This window comes from Haemorhous mexicanus, chromosome 4, assembly GCF_027477595.1.
Source record: "Haemorhous mexicanus isolate bHaeMex1 chromosome 4, bHaeMex1.pri, whole genome shotgun sequence".
Taxonomy (NCBI): Eukaryota; Metazoa; Chordata; class Aves; order Passeriformes; family Fringillidae; genus Haemorhous; species Haemorhous mexicanus.
In genome coordinates, this window is record NC_082344.1 from 6746360 (window position 1) to 6773146 (window position 26787).

Here is a 26787-nt window from a genome sequence, read left to right on the forward strand (position 1 = left end):
GCGCCCGGAGCGCCGCCCGTCCCTCCGCAGGCGGCGGCGGCGGCCCCGGCGGGTCGCGGTCGCTGTCCCTCGCTCCGCGCGTCGCCCCCCACGGCAGCAAGCGAGCGGCCGCAGCGGCAGCAGGGAGCCGGCGGCGCTCGGCCCGGCCGGGGGGCGCTGGCAGCGGCTCCGGGGCGGGGCGGCGAGGACAGGAGGCGGGTTCCCCTTCCCCCGCCGCGGGCTCCTCGCCTCGGCCGCCCCGGCTGCGGCCCCTCCGGGGGGCGCACGGCCGGGCATGTCCGCGGCGCAGGTGTCGGAGCGGCGGGGCTGGGGGGCGGCCCAGGAGCCCCGGCAGCCCGAGCCCGGCTCGCCCCGCGGGGAGGAGGTGGCGGAGGAGGGCGGCCGGAGCAGGGAAGCCCCGGCGCCCAAGGAGAACGCGTGGACGCGGCGCAGAGCCCGGCGGGACAGCCCTTCCCCGCCCGCGGGGCCGGACGGGCGGCTCGGAGCGCAGGAACCAGGTGCGGGGCCGGGAGCGTGTGCGCGGCGCCTCGATGGCACCGGGGCGGTTTTGGTTTTGGGGTTTTTTTGGCGTTTTTAGGAAGCAAAAGCGCGTGTTTGCCGGCGGCCGCGGAGCCGGGCCCGTGCGCAGCGCAGCGCGGCCGGAGCCGGGCCGGGCGCGCTGGGTTTGACATACATGGGCACGGGAGGCAGCGCTCGGGGCGGGGGACACGGCCGGGGACAGCAGCGCCGGGCTGGCTGCAGGTCCCGGGGCTTGCGAGCGGCCACCCCGGGCCGGCGGTGACCTCCGGCCGGCCCCTGGCGCTCGCAGAGAGCGCTGCTCGCCCACTCGTCTCGTTCAGCCTCCTTTAGAAACGCCGCTTTGCCGCAGCTCTTTTTTGGCTAATTGTGCGGCAAGGCCCTGGGAAGGATCCGTTAGCTGGGTTTGGTTTGCAGGATGGGCTTGCGGAGGCTCTAAGCACTGACCAAAGCAGACAGTTCGCTCGCTGTTGGGATTTGGTGTGTTTACATAGGGAGAGGAGCCACGGGATAATTTCCTGGCCTTAAATCACTACATGGGAGATAAAGCTGCTTTATGGGCACCACGCTGACTGAACGGGCATATGGCTTTACAAAGCTGGTCGTCAAGGACCTAACTTGAAATTGCTAGGCTTTGTGCTTAGGCCAGCAAAGAGTTCCTAGAAGTTTGAAGCTTCTTGGAGTATTGTTCTTGGCTGCAAGTAAACTGCTGACCTCAAAATAAATACTTCAACCGGCGCTTCCCGAGAATTTCAATCTCAGCACTTGCTCCCGAGGGCACCTGACAAACCTTTTTTGTGATCTCACAGTCACTTTTATCCTTGAATTAAACACGTACTTCCTTGACAAAGAGAAATATATAATTTACAGTTTCAAGTATACAGGTCATACAAACGGAGACCACATTCCAGACCACAAAATCTCTACTTGGCTGCAGAGCAGAACTTTTGGCAGCATATATATACCCATCTTTATTATCTGCACTGTTTTGTTTAGGTGTATTGACGCTCTCCTAAGTACCTGTTTGTGCCCAGCTCCCGAAATCCAGCTGGCTGGGCAGAAGCTTGTGGTCTGCTTCATGCATGAAAGGGGACTTGTCACTCGTTTGCCTTGCTGTGGCAGCAATAGCAACAGTGCTGCATCAGAAGCAGTGGGAAAGCTGCTTCTGTTGTGTTAGCACCTTGAGTGCTTCACCTCTGTAAAGTTTGCTTTCCCAGCAAAGATAAAACACTGTTGAAGGAAGGAGGAGGCAGCAAGCAGTGCACTGTGTGCATTGTTTGCTTCATTTCGTGGTTTTGGAGAGCCTTATATTGTTTTTCTCCTGCAAGAAGTTGTGCCTGCCATTTGTGGAATTAATAATTAAGCTGAGGAGTTGTACTAGAACATAATTTTCAGCGGCCAGGTGTGTAACTGAGCAAATAAGGGAGTCAGCATTGCTGGCAGTGGCACTGGTGAGGGACACACACCAGGGTGTGTGTTTTGGTTTGGCCACCTCCAGAAGCACGGTGAGGAAGCCACCATTCTTACCCTTGTAAAAGGCAAAGGAGCTGATCCTTCCTGGCTGTTTGAAGGAAGAAATTGCCATGTGCCTCCACCCGCAACAAGGGATGTATTTGGGAGAAACTAATTGCACGTTGGCAAAGCAAAATCTGTCACACTAGGCCCTTATGAATGTTGTAGTATGGAAATTAGTCATGTGAAATAATAAGTGGATGAGCAGAAATACTCCTGGGATGGAATGTAGAACTATCCGTAAAGAGGATAATAAAATGTAACACATCAAAGCAGGGACTGGATCCTGCTAGACTTGTTGATCCTGGCGTAATTTGTTAAAAGTTTCCGAGACGTGCACCCATGGTATGTTCAGTGATAGTTACAGACTTGAGAAAATTGGCTCCAGCCTGTCATCTTTGGACCTTCAATTTAGCATGGGATTGGTTTGTGATAGAGGCAAACCTGGCTCTTGTTATGAAACAAACTGTTAATGTCACCTGATGCTACCAGGAAAATGTAAAATTTTGGCTGAAGAATTTGGTCCAAGTGTTGTAGAACTGATTATATTTTTGTCTCTGATACCTTGGTGGGTTTTAGTCATTGCAGTGAACCAAACACCCAGTGCAAACATACCTGAACTTTTCATGGTGTGTTTCTGACCAAGAGTTTCATTAAACTTTGCTTTTAAGCAGAATAACTTCAGAAGCTACTTTTACATCCTCATCTGCTTTTAACTTGTGAGGAAAGACTCGTATCAGGTATAAAATTGCTAGTGAAATTAACAGGCTTCTCTCTAGTTCAGGAAGAATTGTTTCCCTGAGAGAGTGGTTGAGCTTTGAAACACACTGCCCAGGGAGGTGTGGAGTGTCAGTGTCTGGAGGGGTTCAAGAAATCACTCAGTGCCAGGGTTTAGTTGACAAGGTGGTGTTTGGTCAAAGGTTGGACTTGATGATCTTGGAGGTCCTTTCCAACCTTGGTGATTCCATGATTCTAATCCTGATGATTGTGGTTGGATGGAGTGAGCTTTAACAGAATAACAAGTTCTCAAGTCTTTGTGTGATTTGTATAGCTGATATGGGTCTCTAATGACTTATTAGATGATTATTTAAAAGTTGTTCATGAAATGAAATGAAAATATCCAGTGAAGCAAAATATTTGTGCTGCTGAAGTGGTTGAAGTGGGTTTGCCTATTAGTGTGTGCTTGAATGATGTAGTTAATTAAAATAAGTGCACACCTCATTCTTTTATTTTGTGCTTATTGTGTTTATTGTGGGGCATCAAAGAGTACATTTTATCTGTTTGATGTTTTGGTAGCAGAACCATTTCACTGTAGTGCTATTGGATAAATCAATTTGCTTTAGCCTGATGGGAAAACAGGTTGTAAAGGTCCAGTTTGGTGAAGATCCACTGTGTTGCTAGGAATAGCAAACCTTAGATGAGTAAATTCATAAATTATCTGATTATCAAATCTTTTGGGTGTATTTAAGTCAGGTGTTCTCATTAGCTCTTATGAATTCTTGGAGTGTTTGAATAGCAGTGCCTAAAAATCATTCAAAGGTTTATCAGAAGTTTCAGCATTGACAATTTTTCCAACCCTAAAGGGATTAAAAATGTTATCAATACAAAGCTGCTGCCTGTATTTTAGTTGTACATAACAGCATGTGTAATTTTTTGTGGCTGTTTTTTGTCTGGGGTTTTTGTTTCTAAACTGGAGACTTGTTATGAAACTGAAACCCACCTCCCTGTGCTATGGCATGTGCTACATTTAACCATGAAAACTTTGGTAGAAATTGAGTCACAGCTTGCAGTTTTCTATGAAGAAGCTAAGAAAAAAAGGAACTGAGAAATTAAATCTAAGGAAAATAAATAGCATCATGGTGAATCAATCATGGATTTTTCCCCCCTGTTGCTTGTTGTATTGAAAAATTTATGGGCATAAATAGGTGGAAGGATGCAGGTGTCATAACTCACTGCCTTGCTTAATTGTTCAAATGTTGTGGAGATTGTCAATCTAATGTAGTTTTTGCTGTAAAATGCTAGAACTCCTGTAGGGCAGAATGGGAGGATAGTAATTAGGATTTTTTTTTATTGCTTTGCAGAATCTCTGCTCTGTTCCGTGCTCGGGATTTTAATTAATTATATTCTCCAAGGGATAATTTTTGTTACTTTTGCAATAATTCATCTGTTAAAACAATAGACATAAGCATAGCTTACCTTGTTTAAAAATGGAATATACTGTCAAGTTTCAAACAGAGCATTGAAAGAAAAATGTTGTACAACTTCAACACAGGCTCCAATTGAGTTTTGAAGAGCTGAGTGATTTTATCTGCTCCCTGGAGCACTTCTGGTATTTATGTGGTGCTGTTCCTTCACAAAAGGAAACACACGTGCAGTCCAAGTAAAAATAAAACCTGAGCATTGTCTAGAAAGCCTCACAGCATAAACAGTGTTTGTATCAAAAATTAGAATGCATTCCACCTATATTAATAGACTTTGCTTTTAGAAGAAATTGGCAATATCATCTTCTCTTTCCATCAGAAAAAATTACTTGCTGGCTATTTATTTGCAGATCTTCAAACCATCCTTTCTGAAGTCCTATAACTTGTGATCCTATTGTCTTGTGACCCTGTTGTGGTTGTGATCAGGGATATTTTGGTGAGATATCTTATGGACAAACTTTGTTCCTTGGCCATCCAGTTTGCTTTTCCTTCTCTGTTGCTGTTGTCCCCAAGCAGTTTTGGTGCTTCCAAAATTCATCTTTCATTTTTCAGACCTGTTGTCTTGACATGCTGCTCATGGCATGCTTATACAGCCTTGTCTTTCTGCAGGAACTGCCTCCTGTTAGGATGTGGTCTGTTAGGAAACTTGGAAGAACCCTAATAAAAATGGCTTTGGAGGCTGATTTCTGTTTTCATCTGAATGCCATCTCTACTGGATGGAGTTCAGTGATTGCAAGATGATCATTGGCAATTAAACTGCTTTTTCCTTGAGGCAGTTTAAATTCATAATTCATTTATTTCTCTCACACCCTCAAAACTCTGAAACCCAGTGAGTAAAATCATGGAAGATCAGAGAATTCTTTCATCAGCACAGCACACTGCTTATTAGCAGGTTCCTTGTAGCATACCACAGAATAAATCATTTTAATGCAGTTGTGTTGGAATTAACGAGTGAAATAGTTTATTTGGACTAAAGATGCCATTTTGGAGTACCCAGTGCTGTTATGGGATGTTAAAACCAAACTCCAGGGTGATGTTAAGCTGGGGGCTTTTATCTGACCCCTTGTTTTGCCTGTGTCCAGATGCTTTTTCAGGTGTTTTGTGGTTCTAGGCCTGTTCATGACATCAGAGCAGGTGTGAGCTGGGTGAAACCTTTCAGTGATCTCATGTTATGTTCTTTTACTCTCCCACCCTCCTTCTTGTTTTCCTTCCCCTTTATCTTCCCTTTCATGCTTCACACTGAAGTCCAGCTCCCACGTGATAAGCCCCAGAAAGCTGGCCAGGAAGGACCTGTTGGTAAATTTGGTTGTAAATTTGGTTTTCAGCACGGCTTTTTTGGGATGACAAGGAGCTTTGTGGATGTGGGGAAGCACAGAGTGAGATGAAACCTCAAGCCCTTTGAGTTCCAAAAGGGCATCATCCACCAGGCGGTGCGTTGCCCAATATTTTCTTTTTGTTTAGCTTGCAAATGCATCTTCCAAGTCTTGGATTACTCCATGCAGATAAGAGAGATTCCTTCAAACGAGTTGAGTCTCATTCTGCTCCATTCAGAAAGCTTTTCCTGCCACCTGGAATAAATTTTATCCCATGACTAAGACGGTGCAGCAACAATGAGTCTTGCACTTCTGGGTGCCTCGCTACGCCCTGCTGACACACAGAGCAGCAGTTCTGGCAGAACAGTCCTTCAGCAGCAATTGAAGTAAAAGTGCTGTCAGGTGGAAAAAGGGCTTCAGTCAGGTAATTGGACAGGGATGTGTGTTTACAGCCACGCCGTGGCCACTCAGTTTACCTGCATGGCTAATTGGCAGCTCTCTTGGAGAGAATTACAAATTTGTTTGCTGCTCCACCCCTGCAGTTGTTTGTCTTGTTTTGTAAAAGGGTAATTAGTTTACTACTGAGTGGCAAGTAAAAATTAGGGTTACATGGTCACTCTGTGCTTCTTAAAGCTCTCAGTCTGAGGTTAATTGAGATGTGTGTTTTGTCTTGGTTTTAAAAGCAGATCTGTAGGAGAGGCAAAAACCTGCTGGCAAATGGTGGTCAGGTTTCACTGGATTCGTGTCTGGTGAGATGTCCAAGTTGTAAGAAGCACATCCATGACATTCATTGCTTACATGGCTATAAATGATGTTAAAATTGAGGCTGGAATGTGGAGTAAGCATTAGTTTGTGCTTGTAACGTTCGCTGTGTATTCCAGGAAGCAGACAGAGAGGCTTTCCAGAGTCACTGGGGCACAAGGGTGGGGTTCCCAGTGTGGAGCCCTGATAAGGGAGATTAGTCACTGGATGTGAAAGAGATAAGGGCTGAGGAGGTGATGTTATCCCCGTATAAAAGAATCCACTTGTGATTTCACACACGTTCAGTGTTTCAAGCTTGCCTTGCAATAAAACACCGATGGGAGGTTTCAAGGAATGCCTGTGACTCCCATCTCTGTGGGAAGGCATGCACTGGGAGAGCCAGGGCTTAACAGAAGAAATTAAGAGATGGTTTCCTCCTGCTCAGGAGATCTGATGGGATCATTATTATAATGCTTAGGTTTTAACTAAGTAGTATTTTTCTCTTTGCATATTTTCCTTTGTTGTTTGGTTGTTTGTTTGTTTTTTACTTTGGCTTGATTTTGAGCTATATGGCTAAACTCTATTTGGCATCTGAGTAATTGCTTAGGAAATTACTAGGAATTTGGGAATATATAATTGTTTTTTTTTCCCCTTGCTTGCATAATTATATATTGCATAAATTCTGCCTTATACATATAGCTTTTAATAGGAGGACTTATTAAATGTGTATCAGGGGTTTTCTTAGCCACTTGTACTATTAGTGACTTTATTCACTAAAATAAAGTTCATTGACTTTGATATCAAGCCCTCAGAAACTCTTTGATGGGGTATGATAGAGCATGGCAGAGTTGTTAGCACACACCTGCCTTGCTCATTTAAAGTGCAGCCTAATTCTTCACCTGAAAATGTTTTTCTTCCTTTTCAGAACTACAAAATTCCACTAAAGTGATAAAAGCAGGAAAACCCAGGACAAGAAAAAGCAGCAAGGTCTGTATTTTTGCCTGTATGATAAATAGCTGATACTGCTCTAATAAAAAGATAGAAGGTATTTTGGAGCTCCAACCAGAAGTGTTATATTATGCCTTGGTAGTAGACAATTTTGAACACAGAAACAAATAAAAAAAAAAAGAAAAGGGGGAATTAAAATTAAGAGTTGCTAAATTGGTGTATGGACGAGGGATAAGGAAAGGCATTATTGATTAAAAAATCAGTGGGATTGCATAAAAATGTGAAGGGGCTGCAAAACATGGCTTGTGCTCAAGCATCACTTGGGCACAAGCCATGCTAGATTGGTTTTGGAAATCCTCTTTGCATCTTATGTGGTGAGTGTCCTTTATGTGCATAAAGTTTCCATTGCAACAGGAGACGGCGAGTGCTTTTATTGAAACATTAAATTCCTAATATTTTGCACAGCCACCCCTTTTAGGTTGTTTAATAGCTGTCAAGGTTTTCAAAAAACTAAAAGCCTTGAGCAGTAGACACCTTTAAATCACATGTGTGTAGGACAACATTTAATCTGACAGTTGTCTGATGTGAGCTCAAAACTCTTCCAAAAGTTGTGTGTTTGTTTTCTTGTTTTTTTTAAAAATTGCTACTTTTGACAGCTCTGCTCCAGGGGTTAGTCTGGCTCTCTGAGGCATGGCTGACATCTTTCCTGTGTCAAGGAAGGAATATAAACTGTTTGTCACCCTTGCAGGCCGATGATTTGGGCGATATCGCAAGCTGGCCGACCCCGAGCGAAATAGCGAACAATGAAGTAAGTGTCCTTTGTAATCCTCAGGATCATTATTTCTTTTTTAAACCATGCTGGCTTATCTGTTTCATACTGTACCCCCCAGAATGTGCTTTGAGTGTTGTAGGGTTTCAGCAGCTGTTTTGTCAGTAATTCAGGACTCTGATGTGTGCTTAACTCTCTGCACCAGTACTGGAATTTGGTAGTGCTGTGCCACTGACATGGGCATTAAACAGTGCCTTATTTTTTAACTCTGCTCTTTAAAAAGTTTCATTTACCTTTTCTGCTGTTTTCATCTGTTTAGGCCTTTGGAGTTGTGAACATGCTGCCCTCTCTTGTGCCTCAGAGTGCTTAGTGCCCATTGTCTGAACACAATTTAGTTATTCTTAGTTATCTTATTCCTCTGTTATATTTTCCCCCTTCTGGGTTTTAAGCTAACATCTGTTCTGTCAAATTATTCTCCTTTCTCTTTATCTCAAGTGATAAGTGCAGGATGTATTTTATGCTATTTAAAACAAGAAGAGAGCACAGATTATTGCAAGTGATGAGGTGCCATTTCACAGTGCTGCAGCTCTGCAGCAGCATCCCTGAGGTGCTTTTACTGTGTTCTTGGTCAGGAAAACCACAACAACTGGGTTCAGCAACGTGCATTTTATACCTGGAAGGGTCCAAATTCATGTAGTGTCTGTAAAACAAAATAACATTCAGTTTGTACTTGAACTTAAGTTTATTTGTCTAGGGGAAGGCTTTGTGTTCAGATTAATTAGAGCACAGTACTGCAGTATCTACTGTATGTATCCCAGCAGGTTCAAAGCTGTCTCCACAACATAGGAAAATTCTTTCTCTTTAGCAGAAATGTCTGCAAAACCTCTCATGTTGCAGGTGAAATTATATCTGATCATAGAATGATTTGGGTTGGAAGGGACCTTTAAAGGTCTTTAGTCCAGCCCCCACCCCAGCCCGAGTGGAAGGGACATCTCTCTTCCACTTGATCAAGTGAGCTTCATCCAGCATGGCCTTGAATGTTTCCCAGGATGTCCCAGGGACATCCAACCACCTCTCTGGGCAGCCTATGCAAGGTTTCACCACTCTCATCATGATAAATTTCTTCCTATACCTTGTCTGAAACTCTTTTATTTGAAAGCCATTCCCCCTTGTCCTGTTGCTACAGGCCCTGCTAAAAAGTCTGTCCCCATTTTGTAATCCCTCTTTAAGCATTAAAGGCCATGGAAAGGTCTCTCTGAAGCCTTCTTTTCTCCAGGCTGAGCAATCCCAGCTCTCAGCTTTCTTCATGTGAGAGCAGCTTCAGCTCTCTCATCATCCTTGGCCTCCCCTGGACTCTCTCCAGCAGATCCATATTTTCATGTTGGGGATCTCAGAGCTGGAGGCAGCACTGCAGGTGGGGTCTCACCAGAGAGAGGCAGAGGGGCAGAATCCCCTTCTTCCTTTCCTCCCAGGATTCTGTGAGCCCAGCTTTTTAAAGATAATTACTCTGAACAGTAGATCCTAGTGAGAATATTTCTTTCTTTCTTCCCTATAAAATAAACTTTCATGTCTGAAGTCATGATTGTTGTGCACGCTTCTGTAAAAACCAAAAACTTTCTTAATCTAAAAATTCATTTGATACTCTTGGCATGTTAGCAGAAACTAAAACTATTTATAAAAAGACCTTACAAAACAAGACAATTCCTAAAGTTCACCCTGCTGAAGAGGCTGAGAACAGGTAATAAAAAAGGAATTTTAATAGCTGAAGGAAATGTGCACCTATCAGCAGCTGTACTGCCAGAAATAATTACCTGTGTCTCTGACAGTGTAAGACTGGAAGTCACAGTAAGAAGCCAACAAATAGAAGAGAAAAGGAGGAGAAATCTGATCAAAAAAGCAATAATGGGATCAAGGACAATCCAGAGGCAAAGCCAGATGGTCCAGCAGATAACACTAGTGAAGATGAAGCTCAAACTAATAACCAAAGGAAAAAAGGTGAGTTTAGGCTCTGGGTATAATGCAGTAAGTCCCTGTTGATACAGCTGCATTGATTCCAGTTGGGTGACTCAATAAAACTTCTCATGATGTGCCTTTGCTGGGTGAATACAGAATCTATTGGTGTCTGCATGGAAGCCTCAGCCAGGCTCCCTCAGGGTTTGGAGCCTTCTGTTCAAGCCAGATTTCTGGGGGAAAAGCAGCTCATGCTCTGCTGATGGTCCTTGGAGCTCTGAGGATTTCTGGAAGATTTTATCATGGCTGTACAAGCCATTTCTGTCTCTGATATCTTTGTTTCCCTCGATAGGTAGCACTGTGGTAATTTAATTTAAAATATATATATATGTGTGTGTCTTACTGCATAAACGCCAGCACTTCCATTTTCCTGCTCTACTATTAGTTTGCACATTGAAGTGATCATTTGAAAACAAACCCAGGTTATTTGCTTCCTTTTGATCCAATCTGTTACACTAAAAGTGGGAAGCAAACCTCCTTTGGTCAGGAGATTGGAATAGGCTGGAGAAGCAGCAGAAAGAGTTTCAAGATCAGCTGCTTTTTTGTCTTGCTTCTCTGCTGGTGTTCTCCCAGATCCTAAAGACCTTTGCTATTCAGATTTATTAATCTTCCTATATACACAGATATATTTAAAAAAATAATATACTGCTTTAATTTTTTTTCAGTCTAAGTGGAAATCTAACCATTCCACAGGTAAAACATGTTTTTCTTTCCCCCACCCAGTGCAGAGAAGACATTTTATATACTTGCTTATATTTCTTAGCCACAAAAGAATGGATCCCACAATACCAATCAATATTGTAGTTACATAAATTGTTAGTGGATCTTTAGACCAGCCTGCAAATAAAACCAAAAAAAGCTTTGCTAGTAATTTTTGATGCATGTGAATGAACTTAGAATATCTTGAGGTGAAAGTACAGTACCACAGCTAAATTCACAGGAAAATTTGTACGATTTGTGATTGAAATCTTTATGGTGGTGGTTTATTTTATATGTTTTTCTTAATCTCAAAGTTTCATATACAAGTTGTGAAATTATACAGCAAGGAATTTACTGTCTGTATTTAACAGTTCGGTGTAATGTGTAGACATAGATGTAAATTCTTGATTGTGGAGCATCTAAAAAACCATTAAATAAAATGTTTGCCTTTATTTCTTATATTTGAAGCTTAGGTGAGGTTACATTTCAGTTTCAGAAATTCTTGTTTACTGCATTTATTATTTAGTCATTTGTGATATCTTAAAATTTCCATGTTACGCTTCTCCCGCTTTTTAAAATTTGAAATTAACTGTTGCTAGTTTTCCAAGGAAAATTCTATGGAGTCTTTCCAGGAGCTGAAACCTCGAGTATTAGTCTAATAAAGGGTAATATATTAACTTTTCAAGGTAACAAGCAGAAATGGGTGCCACTTCACTTGGACGATGTGAGGTCAGACAGTCAAGACAGAGCAGGCTCTCGAACCAGCTCCAGATTTCTGCTGGAAACAAACAAGTTAATACCTCATAACAACAGAAGGAATGAGGCAAGAAGTAAGTACTTCTCACTCTCTGGGTCTTGCTGTTGGTGGCAAATAAAGTGTAATATCACATGAGCTGGCAGTTGGTGTAGAAATTTAGGTAAAACCTGGTGTTTATATTTGCTGGTGACCAGCAGGAATAGAATTTTTATCTTATATTCCTCTTCCTGGTGCCCTACACCATCTCATCCCACAATTTTACAATGCAGAAAGTTTGGAGAAGCCTCAGAAGGTGTCTGCTCAGTCCTGCCTGCTGCTATTCCCACAGCTTGTTGCTACCAGAGCAGCTGCTTGTGGAGCTACACTTTGAACTCTGCTTTGGCAGTTCTGCTGATGTTGTTTTTCCCTTTGAGCTGGACCGATTCCCTCGGCTCCCTGACCTATTTCTCAGCACAGCTATGCAAAAAGCTGTGCTAACACCACAACTGGTGCTGCTTCTGCTCCACAGGTGCTGTGAACACAGCTGGTGAGGTGGCAGAAATCCTAGGCTGAGTGGAAGTTTGTTGGTTTAAGTTTGAAAATTGCAGTGTGCGTTCCCAGTTTGAATGTTTGCTCATTATAATAAGCACTGGATGCTACTGATCTGGAATTTATGAAGTCATTTTAGGAACGTGGATGTAAGAGTTTGATCTGGATGTCTGAAGGATGGATAGAGGTGGGAGGAGGATTTTTACCACTTATCACTACTCCCTTCAGCAGTTTTTTCTTAGGGTTGCTGAAAGCCACACACATACAGATGATATTCTCTGTAAATTCAGAGCCTTATTTGACAGGACTTGAGTGTATGAGCATGCATGTGTAGGGTTCACTAAGAATTGTTGCTAAACCAAGATTTTTAATACAATTTTTAGTACATATCTTTAGTCAGTCCTTTGTTAAATTTCGCAGCTCTCAGTTTGATCCAGTAGGGTTACCCAGGAAAGCTGTGGATGCCCCATCCCTGGAAGTTGAAGGGCAGGCTGAATGAAGCTCTGAGCAGCCTGGTCTAGTGGAAGGTGTCCCTGCCATGGCAGGGGTGGCTGGAACCAGCTGGTCTATAAGAGTCCTTCCAACCCAAGCCATTCTGCAATTCTGTGATTCCCATCTCACTCCAGTAGTGGTGGGAGTTGTCCACAGGAGGAGACTGAGCTGTTGGGATCATTCCTTCCATCCCTGAGCTGATCATGGGTACTGTGACTTCGGAGCTGGCATCAGGGTATCCACCTGTGGAAACCCAGGGCACTGGGAATATTTCCCTGTCTGCTCTGGAGTGCCCTGATCCCCAGGGGAGGAGCACTGACTTTGACCCTCAGTCATGGAGAAAGTTTCCTAAACTTCAAGATAGACTGGAATCCACAAAAGTGTGAAATAGATTATAGAGAGCAGTGTAGGTGTTATCACTTGGTGAGAAATTCAGGTTTTGGGATTTGTAGTATGTAGAGGATGGAAGTAAGATGGAGGGCACAGGGTGTCGTCCTGGGTTTCTTCTTCATGCTTCTTCTTCCTTCTTCTTCTTGGGATTGGGTGGCATTTTGTAATTGGGCAGAAAGTCAGCATTGGGGGCTCTGTGGGATCAGTTATTGGGTTAAAAGGGAAATAATCCAGGTGTCAGTTCTGAATTGGAGAGTTTAGTCTTAAAAGACCTTGTAACAAGAGATTGTTGGCCATTTTGTGCCTTCTAATGAAAAGCTGCTGAACTCAGAGCAGTGAGACTGTTTTAGTAATTAGAAATAATAAACACTTGAGTCTGAACATGAACTGCCATCTCATGTACCTTCAATCCAGACCCGGAGAGAAACCCACAGCTGGGACCCCAGCATATCCAGCTGCTTCAGAAGCATTTGGCATTGACTGCCAGTCCATCCATTACCTCCATTACCCTCTGGCAAGGCTGGCACACCTTTCCTGCTCCTCTCCTGCACCTTCAGCTTCTGAGGTTTCAGAATTCCTGAAACCTCAGCGCTGCTGAGGCTGTGGCTTGCCCGGGCTCAGGCTGAGAGCTCTGGTACCACGAGAGACCGTGCATGGCATGGACTTGGAGCCAGCAGGATGTTTCATGGTGATTGCAGGTATTTATTTTGTGTTTTCTTGTTCTCTTGCAGGCTGGCGCCGCGACAGAGACAAGAGGGAGGACCACGACGAGGTGTGCAGCGTGAGGAGCGAGGGCAGCAGCGTCCGAGGCTTCTCCAGAGGCAGAGGAAGGGGGAGGAGCAGAGGAAGAGGACGAGGCAGAGCAAACCCCAGCAGTATGCTAATCCAACAGATGCTTGGCAAAAACTACCAAAACTATGGTGATAATGTTGTTTTCATTTTCTGATGTTGTTGTTTTTATGTTCTCTTTCATGTTGAAGTGAACTTTGACTATTCAGTTGGTTATCAAGAGCTGTATGGTGAAGGAATTGACCAAGTGTTTCAGCCTGAGCTTAACCCTGGTGTGATTTATTACTATGGGGACGGAACAGGAGTGCAGATGTATTCTGTGGATGAAGCACTTCTCAAGGAATATATCAAACACCAAATGTAAGTAGATTGCTTAACATGTAAATATTTTCAGAGGTCTCGTTAAGATAAAATTACTCATTTCAAACAGTGTTGAATCCTTACTATCCATGTCAAATTGGAGATTAAGGGACTTCAGCTTAACTTTTTGAGTTCACTTTGACCATTACTAGTGTCAGCTCGAATTTATTGTCTGGTGGGTGGAAAATCTTGAGTAATGGGGAGGAGTTGTAAGGAAGCTGTTTCTACATCTTGTGCTGTAGTCTGGCTCTAACTCGTATAACTGCTTTATTTATGGTACACAGCCCTCTTTATGTTGTCATGTAATTGAGATATGGATGTCTCTGAGCTTGTGCTTTTGAGTACTGTTGGTCTGTTTGCCTGTAAACTCTTCTTGGGTGATGTTTTCCCCTATTTTGCTCTCAATTTCACTCTGAGAAGTCTCGTTAGTTTGATGTTTTCAGTGTGTTTCACCTGAAACATGTAACTGAGAGAGAGAGAGAGACTGGTTTTGCAATGACACTTGATTTTTCAATAATCTGAAATGTTTACTTTCTCGTGTATACCATTAGGCAATGAGAAACCATCTGGAAGACTGATTGTCACCAGGAGACAAGTCAAAAAGGGCCTGGAAAGCACTAGTTCATTTTAAAGAGACAGTTTCCACCACGGGCAGATATTTCATCCTCTGTACTTGCATTTCTCTGCGATGCCTCTGTGGTGGTTTTTGATTGCCCTCGTGTTCCGTACGGCAACTTGCTTATGTTATTCTCGCTTCTTTTGTTACAGTTGACGCAAAAAGGAAGAGAAAAGCCTCTTTAAAGGGCAGAAAGTATCTGACATGTGGCTATCAACTTCAAAACTTCTATTGCAGTCTTTTTTTGCTCTTGCTGCCAGGCCCCTCTGAGACCTGACAGTGGACATGTACCCCCATGTCAGGATATTCGGCCTTCACTGTCCTCAGACAAGTGGGGGAGGATCACAGCCACTCCACTGTTGGCCACATTTCTGGGCATGCAGTGTAGAATCCAGACCTGCTAAGGTAGGACATGGTGATGTCCCCTCTGCTGAGAAAAATGTCAGTTACAGCACTGGTCACATCTGACTTGTGGGTATATTGGTATTCCCCGTTGGCACCCAGAGGTTGGCAGGCCTTGGCAGAAGACTTGGCATGGCTGGGCAACCACGGCCATTGGTTGCTTGCCTGCTGTGAGCTCCTGAGGCTTTTGGTTATGGAGTTTGCTTTCCATGAGAGGGAGATTCCTGAGCAGATTTAGAACAGAACTTTGCTAGTTTTATTCTCCCCAGACAAAAAAAAAAAGTGCTTTTTATTTATTCCCTTCTTTTATCACATTAGTAATGATGGGAAACAGACTTTATTCTTCAGTTGCCTATTATTAGCCTCTAAATTGGGGTGGCTTTGTCTGCTTTTCCTAATTTAGCTATAAAATATGAAAGTGACTATGCCAAAGAAGTAGATACAGAATAAAGGTACACAAAATTGTTATGTATCAGAGTTCCTATTGGAGTCCAAGATAAATCAGGACATATTAAAGAAGTGAGATTGAATCATATTAGATGAATAAATTTTAAAAGTTTACCTGCTTAATAGAGAAAAATAATTAGACAGTGTCCAGCTGAGTTGATGTGTATTTACAGGAAGAAACACATTGCTATCAAGCAATTTATGCTTGTCCCAAGAACCAACTCGATGTACAAGAGAGTAATATTTGGATTGCATACAAAAATATCTTCCATGTTTTTATTCTCAGGCTGAAGTTGTCAGCCTGAGAAGTTTCAGTGCTTAGCAGCTCGTTCTGCAATGTGCAGCAGAACTCTATTTAAGAAGTCCTTTTGCTTTAGAAAATAAATAAAAGTTCAAACATCAATTCAAGAATAAGGAAAGGGACTCTGAGGAAAAGGAAGGAGAGAAAAGCTGGAGGGGGTGTGTGTGTGTTTAGGTTTGTCCCTCTACTTGGAGCAAACTTGTGCATTGTCTTCATTTATCATTAATGGTCTTTCACATTCCTTTTTCTAGAGTGATGGACATCAAGTGAGGCAGTTTGAGTCAAGTTCAGTCATTGTCCATTTCTGCTTGTGGAATTTTTAACTAGGTGAATCGTTACAGGATTTTACCTTTACTGTATGATTGTAAAGGTAACACTAGTAAAATGTTGGTTTATGGCATTTGTGCTTGCTTGTCTTCTAGCCTGGGAGGGGAAAAGGAACGTAGCAGCTCAGAGCAGTAGTCAGGATATTCTTGAAAGAAACTGTCTCTTGGTGCCCAGTTGCTTCACTGATCATACTTGGCTCTGAGTAAGAGCTTAATTCTCCAAAAGCCTTGTTCTCTTCTCTGTTTGCTTTGATTTAATAGCAGTGTTTCCATTTGTCCTGTCTTGTCCAGCATTGAGACTTTAAATTCATTCTGTCTTGGAGCTGAGTGTTGGGCAGAGCACGGTGCTGATACTGCCAAGGTCTCAGGGTCCATCCCTGCATGGGCCGTTCACTTGGGAGTTGGATTCAAGGATCCTTGTGGGTCCTTCCAGCTCAGAATATTCTGTGTGTGATCTGTGTGTTTCATAGAGCCAGCTTTTCCTTCAAATTTCTTCAGCTACAAAAAATTAGAGAAAGAAATGGTATCAAGGTGCTGCTTGGGTCAGTGGTGGCATCAGAGTGCCCTGCTCTTGGAGACTTTGGCCTTGATCCCAGCTTCAGTGGAGAGACTTGTTTTATTCTTTTTTGAAAGTAGAATGATCTTTATTTACATTTGCATGTGCAGCTTTTTTCCTCAGCATTTTAATACCCTCTCATTTTCTTTTGTGTGCTGCCTCTATTTTTGTCATACAATTTGAACTGCTTTCCATGAAGTCTTTCCCTACCTGTGTTTTTCTGAATGGGATGAGGAGTTAGTATTCCTTGGAGGTACTGTGCAAAATCATGCTATGATGTGTAAGCTCTATGAAAGGCCTAGATTTCAGTTGTCATGTAAATGGAGGGGGGGTTTCCATTCTTTTCCATAGGACCTTTTCTCATTCCCTTGCTCTGTGTGACAGATCATGATTCGAATTCCTTAATTTTGTCTTCACTAAATCCAAACCATCTTGACACCCGGATTATTTCCTAGAGCGGCTTCAGTGTTGAAAATCTGTCTTTCTGCTGTTTGTCCCTTGTCTCTGTGGTATGACCAGATTCCTGAAATGTCCTTGTCCTTCAACATCATCCATTCTTTAAGGCTTTTTTCCTCCATGAACTGCTGTGCCTTTTTTTTGGTACATTTTCATGCCAAATACAACGTGGCTGGTTTTGTTTTCTCATCTTCCCACGAGCATGCTTGATGGTTCAGGGTATCTATCTGTGCCTCAGCACTCAGATAGGATACTTAAGCCTTCCAGTGCACTGGAAACTGGGACAATCAAAGATGCAGTTCAGGATGAACTGGTACTGCTGTGTGGGACATAAGTTATGCTCTGACTGTGAGCAGTGCTTGTCCTTCATCTCTGTGGGGGCCAAGACAGTGTTCCCTTCTGTCCATGTAAGTAACGAGGGAGGGCGTGGGTGAAGGAAAACTGGAGAGTAGATTTTGGTTGTGCAAATGTCACAAGGCTTTGATTTTTACCCCTCTGTGCTGCACTGAGTCATAAATCTGTCTTAACCTGTCGAGCATGCTTGCTGCTCTCTGGGTCTGCTGCTGAAGAATGGTTTTGTTGATGTCAAAATACTCTGGTTTTTTTAATGGAAGCCTTTAACAAGGAAATCTAGGTTGCTGCTTTAGGATTTTCTTTAGCCATAGAATAAGCTCAGGTTTGTGTGTTTCGTTCTGCAGTGAGTATTATTTCAGCACAGAAAATTTGGAGAGAGATTTCTTCCTGAGGAGGAAGATGGACCAACAAGGATTTCTGCCCGTGTCACTGATCGCCAGTTTCCGTCGGATGCAAGCTCTGACCACGAACGCTGCGCTCATTTTGGAGGTAAAATCATTCAGAAGGGTGTGTTTGAAAACTTGGTTAATTCTGTGCTGCCATAGCTTCAGAGTTGCCATAGCCAAGTTGATGTTTGGGTTTTTTTTTTTTTTCCTTTTTTGATGGTTTTTCATGTTATTATGTGCTTGTCACACAGGCCCTAAAGGACAGTACAGAAGTTGAAACTGTGGATCAGAAACTAAGAAAAAGGGTTGATCCAGAAAAGTGGCCAATTCCAGGTCCTCCTCCATGCAACCTGCCTCCAACTGACTTTTCTCAGCTCATCAATTGTCCAGAATTCATACCAGGCCAAACTTTTGGCTCTCATACTGGTAAAGGATTTATTTTACAGAAACATAAGTTTAGGGCTGTCTGTCTAGCTTAGGAAATTTGCCTCATGATACTGATTTCATAATAGAAGTTGTACTTTTGGTAATGGTTTATTCAGCTGCTCTGCCTACCAGCCTTGCACTTGCCAAGTCACATGGCTGATGAGAAGTAGATAAAAATGTCTCTTGTGTTGTGGCTGTGACCATTCTCCAGGATATAGAATGGTGGGCTACAGTCCTACAGTGGAATTAGTAACAGTAATCTTAAACTAATCCTAAACTCTGCTTCATTTTTGTGGCAGCTGGGAGTTCACTCTTTATTTGGGGCATCCTTCTTTTGGATGGGAAACTCATTCACATTTTTAATAGGGAGATGCATTTGTTTGCTGACAACCCTTGGCAAGGGAATCTTTTCCTAAAATGTTGGCTGAAATTAAATGGGAAGAATGAAGATGGAATTAGGCACCAATCCACAGAGCTAGAGAATGACATGGAGAAAACAAGATCCTAATGATGCTGCTCTTTTTTTTCTCCTCAACAACACGTAATGTCTCACAGGCTATGCAGAAACTTTCCATGGAAATAAATTCTTAGAGTTGATTTTGTTCTGAAATGTTGAGTGAACTGTGAAAAGTTGTCTCTTAAAAATGAAAAATTCTTTGATCAGTGTTATGTTTATCCAGAGAGGTAGAAAAATGGTAGCTGTGGTTAAAAGAAAGACCAGTGAAACATTTGAAAAACAAACAAAATAGAACCAAAGCAATCCACAACAGGAACTGAGCTACTGTTTTCTACTGCTAGAGTCTGCACCAAGTTCTCCAAGAGTGGGGAGCCCTCTGAGTCCAAAGGAAAATGCTGAATCAAGTAATTTTCAGACAATGTCTAAAGGACTGTCGACAAGTTTGCCTGATTTGGACTCTGAGCCTTGGATAGAAGTGAAGAAGAGGCATCGTGCATCCACTGTCAGGCTAAAGGTAAAATCAAAAACCTTTCTGTGCTGTTTAAATAAATAATGCAAAACCAACTTTGAGGTTGCACTGTAAACCAAGGTTTAAACATCCTAACGTATGTGGTGCTTGAGAATGCAATAAAGTTTGGAAAATCATTATCCAATTCAAATATAAGACCTTTTCCAACTTAGGAGACTGTTCCTGTACCTGATCAAACACCAGATCAACACCAGCCACCCCCACCTCAGGAGGAACAAGAACAGGAAGAACTTGAATTTTTGTTTGATGAAGAGATGGAACAAAATCAGTGTCGGAAAAATAAATTTACTGATTGGTCAGATAGTGATTCTGATTATGAAATTGATGATCAGGATGTAAACAAGATTTTAATTGTAACACAGACACCACCATTTGTGAAAAAACCTCCTTGTGGAGACCGTGCTGGCAACCGTGTGTGCCGTGCAAAAATTACATCAGAACTGGCTAAAGTCATTAATGATGGCTTGTACTACTATGAACAGGATTTGTGGATGGATCAGAGTGAAAATGATGCCATGATGAAGGTAATTCTCTTGAATTTTTGTCTAGAAAACCATGCCTGTCCAAACAGTTTCCAAATTCATTTCAGCCTTCTGCTAGCTAGTTGTAAAATGCTGCAGGCAAGTGACAGTAGTTTGCAGGTCTGCTGAATTGTCTTTACAGTTGAAAGCAAACCCAAGTTTTGCCAGACTTGACCAAAAACACTGAATGAATATTTTTTTTGTAACATTTTGGAGATTGTTCAAGTTTTCCAATGTTTTCTTGTTCTGTGAGTAGTTTGTTTCATAAGAACTGCAAACCCTTACCCAGAGGGGAAGGGGGTACGTGTTAGAGATGAGATGATGAGAAGGAGTAATTTTAAATTAGTTTTATATTAAGGCTCTGTTGGCCTTGTAGTTTGTTGGAACAATAGTTAGAATGAAGTTACCTGAACAGTGAGTGGTGAGGGAAAGGGGCTTCATCTGTGCAGAAAGAGGGGGAAGGAGCTGCATGGCCAAATGGAGCACGTCTGCACAAAAGCAAGAGGAGAAAGGTGGAAGTGGTTCTTGGGAATAAGAGCAAGAAATAAAGGTAGAATTTAGAGTACAGATTAGAATGGACCAAGAAAACCAGCACACATGAAGAGGGCAGTGAGAAATAGCAAACTGCAAGGAAGAATTTTTCCTTTTTTGTTGTTGTTATGGACTTGACAATGATTTGATGAGATTTTTCATGGCCAGCATGCACATGTCTCACCTGAGACAGGTGTGTGGGTACTTGTGTGTCAGTTCTGGCTTATTTTCTCTTCATGAAATGCATCTGTGTCTCAGGATGGTATCTATTGCCCTGCTTTGCATTTACAATTTGCTTCCTCTAATTCAGCAAGAGATTGAGAACTTTAAGAAGCTGAACCTCATTAATAAGGATGAATTGGTTAGTCTTGCACAAGAAACTGCTGATCCCACCCAAGAAGTTCCTCCAAGACCTCCAGGGTTACAGAAAGGTAAGCATGAAATTGTTTGTTTTTTAGAATTTCTGTGATAAAGAACAACTCTTTATAGGTGTTTTGGCTCTTTCTGCCTGTGCAGTATTTTGATTTTCATTCAGTCATCAGTCTGAGGGGGCTTTTTCTTTGCTAATTTTTCAAATTGCCAACTGCTCATGGGTAGTATGGTTTCAGTTGAATGACAAGAAGCTGGTGCTTGTTCTCCTGTGTGTCACTCTCCACGAGCACCAGGTGCTCTTTGTTTGGCTTGGAATTTACAACGTGTAAAGTTAAACCGATGCTGTGAAACATTTTATAGAAACCAGCACTTTTTATGGGATACAGGGATGGAAGGAAATGAGATTAGAAGAATTTACTACTTGTACCATACCGTTACTGAGCAGTCACAACATCCAAATCTTATCTCTGGTGGTATTTCTGATACTATTAACATTTACTGGGTTACATGCTAATAGCATCTGTAAAGTAGCTCAGTAAAACCACCTCACTTTCTCCTTCCTGCCTCCATATTTAGCAGAGGAGCTGGCCTGTAATTTCCTAAGTGCTGAAGCACTTCCCACAGCAGGAATGGCTCGATCTCTGCCAACAGCAGTCCCAGATTCCCCCCGATTCCACCCTGGCTTCATCCCACGAACACCTCGCACCCCAAGGCTCCAGGATCCCAACAAAACACCCAGGTTCTACCCTGTTGTTAAAGAAGCAAGATCCTTTGATGTAAAGGTAAATGGAAAAGGATATTTAAAAATAAAACCAAAACAGCAAAAGCCTATAAAACTCATGTTTGTTTGTACAGTTTAACAAGAATGAAAAGGCAAAAATTTAAATGCCTCTACTCCTATTGCTTAACTCCAAAATATTTACCAGATTCACTTTTTTATTTCTATTAAATGATTTCTGAGTCTTCTTCCTTGAAAGTCCTTACTGAAAGAAGTGTAGTGCTTAAGACTTTTGATTAGTTACATAAGTCTAATCTTCAGGTTATGAAACTGTGGTCTTGTGGCTTGCAACTTGTTAGATAACAGAATAGAAAACTATTAGATGTCTGTTTTAAATGAGAGACAACGAGTGAAGTCAAATTAGGGAAATAAATCCTTCATTTACTTTCTTAGGCTCCAAGAAAAAGAAAAACTCGCCACAGTACAAATCCTCCCTTGGAATGCCATGTTGGTTGGGTGATGGATTCCAGAGACCACAGGCCAAGAACTTCCTCTGTGAGGTAAATGCTGTTGCTGTTATTCAAAATTTATTTGCAGGTAGCTCTCCTACTGATGGAGAAGCAGGCTTTAGAAGGCAATTTATAAATACAATGGAAGCAGAAAAGAATGATCAGGAAAGACAAAAATGTGGAATACAGAGCTGTCTGGAAACAAGCTAGGCGAATTGGTGTTCACAGTGTTGTCTGATCCATGATACAGCAGCAGTAATGTTACTTGAGGCACTGATGTTCACTTCAGTGGTCATTTAAAATCAAGCAGGACAGTAATGTTTAATTATTGTCCAAAGCTGTTTTATTTTTGACACATTTGGCACAAAAGCTGATGTTCTTGAGGTGCACCCAAACCCAGGTGCACTGCAGCAGTCCCCAGGTGACTCTTGTGTGGGTCAGGGTGGGTGAGAACTGATGCTGCAGAACAGCTCTGTTTACAGGGCACAAATATGTTGGGTTTTTTCCTCCAGCAGTTCCAATGCCTCACCTTCAGAAGGAGCTCCACTGGCAGGTTATGGCTGTACTCCAAATTCTCTTCCCAAATTCCAGCACCCATCTCACGAACTGTTAAAGGAAAATGGCTTTACTCAGCAGGTGTACCACAAATACCGGCGCAGGTGTTTAACAGGTAAGCTGCTCCATGCCCTTCCTAAAACTTTTAGAAGCTTCCAGGTGTTGTCTGATACCAGTTTTCTTCCCACTGTTCCTCACCCTTAATTTTTCTTGGGAAAGGCAAGGAAAATTTATTTGGTGCCTCTGTTTTAGGAGCCCCGCTTTCCATTTAACTTCACGTTCCCTCACAAAAGAATCACCCTCAAATCTGAAGTTACCAGAAAATCTGGTGTGTTTTTTTACTAAAGACAAGGCACTTAAAAACATTCTGGTGAAAAATTAAAATAGTGGTTTTGTTCTTCCCTTTCTCTTTTTTCTTCCAGAGAGGAAACGGTTGGGAATTGGCCAGTCCCAAGAAATGAACACACTTTTTCGTTTCTGGTCCTTTTTTCTGAGAGATCACTTCAACAAGAAAATGTATGAAGAATTCAAACAGCTTGCTCTGGAGGATGCAAAAGAACACTACAGGTATTTTTTCCTGAGGCCTTACCATTCCTTTCAATGGCTATGAAGTTTACATACATCCTCAGTGAACATTTTTAGTACTGCCTCTGACTTGTTGTAAATCTTTAAAATAGCAGTGTGTGTGAGTTATTTTAATAGCAAAAATCAGTATATAATTGTGCTTTGCAGATGAGTAGCTGACTGTGCAGCATTTCCTCACCTGTAATCAGTTGTGAATTGTACAAAATCATGTAGCTTGTTGACCATGACGAGTCAGTTCTGTACTAACACTCCTCAGATTCTTCCTTCTGTAGGTGAAGACATTCTGAAACCTCATTTTCCTTGTTCAGACTGGTTCTTCTCTTATAAAAATACCAGAAAAATTACCACAAAGGAAATAGTCACTGCCCTTCAGTTCTTGGATATAATTCCCTTCCTTCCACCCAGTTCCCCCACCTCTATTTCTCTGAGCCAAAGAGACAGGGTGGATTTTTGTACCTCTCTGTTCTGTTCCAGGTATGGCTTGGAATGCTTGTTCAGGTTTTACAGCTATGGCCTGGAAAAGAAATTCAGGAAAGAAATATTCGAGGATTTCCAACAGGAAACCAAGAGGGACTATGAAGCTGGTAATTATCACAGGCCTGTCACACTGCCCTCAATGTAACATTAGTTGAAGATAATCCCATTTCCTTGGCACTGACTTGTTAAGTAACCAAGAACAGCTTTTATTCATATTCTTTTTATCTTCAATTCTCTTAAAAATATAGTTACCAGTGAATAATTAAGTTTATAATTAAATTTGACCTTTGTAAAGCAGTAAAATTATCTTTTTCTGTCACTAGGTCAGTTGTATGGACTGGAAAAATTTTGGGCTTACCTAAAATATTCTCAGCACAAGACTCCAGCTGTTGACCCCAAACTGCAAGAATACCTGAGTAAATTTAAGAGACTGGAGGACTTCAGGGTGGATGTAAGTTTCAATGCCTATTTTAAATAATATTTGGTGTACTAATATTTTCACAAGGTAATCTGAGAGCAGTGTTTGATTTCATGAAATGGCAGCCTGATAAATTCGAAGAGCCTAATCCTTTCAGTCCTACAAGTCTGTGGGGAGGCAAAAAATACCTGGCTTTATGGCAGAACACCTAACAGGCTGCCCATGTTTCTTTTCAGCCTCCTATTGGTGAAGAATCTGGCAGGAGGAGAGCAGGTGAGGATTCAGGACACCACAGACATCAGCCCAACTCTTCTAAAACCCTTCCCGCCACCAAACCCGCCTGCCAGTCCCGGGCACTGGGAAGTGTTTCCTGTGGGAATACTGTGCAAGCCACAAAATCTATAGAAAGTGATGTACCAGAAAAATAGACTTTGGATGAGCTTGTGCCCTCTAGAATCAACTTTGGCATCACTCCCCTAATCTGGAGATCTTCAAGGCCAGGCAGTCTCTGCTACGTGATTACAAATGTGTGGGAAGACAAAGGATGGGATGCTCTTTTTCACAGGATATAGTTCCAAAACACTTGCCCTAGGAGAGTTGCTCTTGGTTATGGGATCATTGGAAGGATGCTAGGGAAGATTCTTTGGCTTCAGTATTGCTTTCCTCAAGCTTTTGTTTACAAAGAACTGCATTCCTTGCATATGCAAAAAATACTTTGAGGGATGCCTTACATTTCAGCTCAGATTTCTTAAAAAAAAAGGTATGATGTATACCCATGTTATTTACTGTGCTTTCCTTACCCACATTTCCCTGTTATTTCTATTTTACCAAAGCAAAAAAAAAAAAAAAAAAGATTACATTATATGTAGAATATTAAATGGAAAGGAAGGATCTATGTGACAGGCTTGCTTTCAAGGCTAACTATCAAAAAGTATGTTTTTCTGCAAAAGAACATTGGAGAACATGCAGCTGCATATGAAACTGCATTTCTGGATTCTATTTAAAGATAGAGTTTCTATTTTTTTCAGGGTCTCCATAGTTAGTATTTTATTAAGTATGGAGTTTGAGTGGACATCACTGGGATAGTTTTGCAGGTATTTCCTTCAGTGCTGGTTCTTTAATAACTCAAGCAAAAGAAAACTACAGGGGAAAATTGAGCTTTTGATTTTGTAGCATCTTAAATTAACATTCAGTATCTAGAGTTTGTGCAGATTGTTAAAATAGCCAACTATTCATACTCTGGGCTTGAGAGGTGTCTTCATTTGAATTCTCTTATGATTATGAAGTCTAGCAGGAGAGGCATAATGTTGAATTTTATTTTTTCTCCATACTTCAAGTAATAATTAGTTTGGAGGGAAAGGAAGTATTCCTTGTAAATTTTAATTTTAATTTGCTTTGTTTTGCAATATCTGAATGAAGTTCTGCTTAAATTGTGCTCGCTAAGCCTAAATGATTTCAAACAGGTCTAAAGACAATTTCACTGAATGTAAGTTACTCAAGTACAAATCCATTTTTGTAGCTGAAAGAGGGGGATGTTTATAACCTGTCATGTCTTATTAACTTCACTACTTTGTTTTTAAAGATTCAAGAAGTACCACGTGAATAACTTCTCTTCCGGGGTAGGTGAGAGGAATTCCAGCTTTTGGTTAGTTAACTGCAGAATTACTTCAGTTAATTAAAAAAAAAACTTACAAAGTGATGTCTAGCACAGATGCCTTAAACTGACTGCACAGCCATAGATGGAGCTTTAAACTAACAGCTCTCAGAGGTTATAGTGAATCTGTTAATTTTTCAGTCATTGTGCTGTGAATCTCACTGAAACAAATGATGGGTGTTTGCATTGAAAGGAGTGGATGGTAGCAGTGACTTTCCCCACAGTTTCTACCATTTCAGCACAAAACCCAGCCTTTTGTCAGTGGCCTGTTCTAAATAAATTTAAATGAACACATACCACGATTTGAAGTAAATATCCTATAAATATGCTGAAGTGACACATCTCAATCCTGTGTTTGATCCATGCCTTTTGCTACCCATGAAAATGCGAATGTAAATTTGGATTGAAATTGTATATACGAGTAATAAATTTAAGATATTTCAATTTTTCATTGGAAAATGTGCAGATTAAGCTTTTAGTGTGTGTAATTTTGTGATATCTTGAAAAATTTTATAAAAACAACAAAAAACCCTAACAGTGTTGTATATCAAGTTTTTTTTTCCCCCAAAAGTGTGAAGAAAAACAACTTGAAAGAGTGGAAGGCTGTAGATTTGCATGGGAATTTGCTGCACTGAGGTGTTGCCTGGTAAAGGCAGAAGTGCTTCTTGGAATGCAAGCCAGCTTTCTTCAAAAGAATCCAGAGAAGAATATTGATTTATTTTTGTCATATGATTGGGTATTTGTAAAAAATATGACAGGTGAATGATAAATACGAGGCAAGGAAGGAGAGTGAATATTTCACCTGCTGGCCTCTAGAGCTGCTTGGTGTCCCTTTAGACAAAACCACCACCCCATCCATCCACAGCTCTGGCTGCCTCTCAGGGATGCCCCTTTCACATCCTACAGGCTTGAATCTTCCCTCTCTTCCCTTGCAGATAGTGGAAAAACCAATCCTTGCATTGCTGATGGTTCCACTGTCTGGTTCATCACCTCTCAGGAATTGATGTGCCTTGGTGCCAGGCTTAGTTGTGTATCCAACATCTTTTCCAGTGCCTTTTAGGTGCATTTATTCCAACCTTAACTATGTCTTAATAGAGGTCTATAACTGACCACTTTGCAAATCTTGGACCTTGTCTAAAAATTCTCCCATGTGCCTGCTGAACAAT

The 26787-nt window shown here is 41.8% G+C and overlaps 1 protein-coding gene across 3 annotated transcripts; it reads left to right on the forward strand.

Moving 5' to 3' along the window:
• On the forward strand, positions 1–26156 carry LARP1B (La ribonucleoprotein 1B). 3 transcript variants are annotated; one of them, XM_059843764.1, is made up of 19 exons: positions 1–497; positions 7209–7270; positions 7980–8039; positions 9827–9995; positions 11396–11539; positions 13608–13751; positions 13857–14025; positions 17828–17972; positions 18121–18295; positions 19094–19266; positions 19434–19805; positions 20644–20764; positions 21282–21487; positions 21877–21983; positions 22445–22602; positions 22910–23054; positions 23547–23656; positions 23873–24000; positions 24204–26156. In XM_059843764.1, the coding sequence occupies exons 1-19, from the start codon at positions 275–277 to the stop codon at positions 24393–24395; spliced, it is 3003 nt and encodes a 1000-aa protein (XP_059699747.1). In that variant the 5' UTR covers positions 1–274; the 3' UTR covers positions 24396–26156. The 3 variants fall into 3 exon arrangements, with proteins under 3 accessions (XP_059699747.1, XP_059699746.1, XP_059699748.1); XM_059843763.1 differs by having other exon boundaries at positions 22448–22602; XM_059843765.1 differs by lacking the exons at positions 1–497; positions 7209–7270; positions 7980–8039; ... (2 more) ...; positions 13608–13751; positions 13857–14025 and adding an exon at positions 14840–15046.
• The last annotated feature ends 631 nt before the right edge of the window (positions 26157–26787 follow it).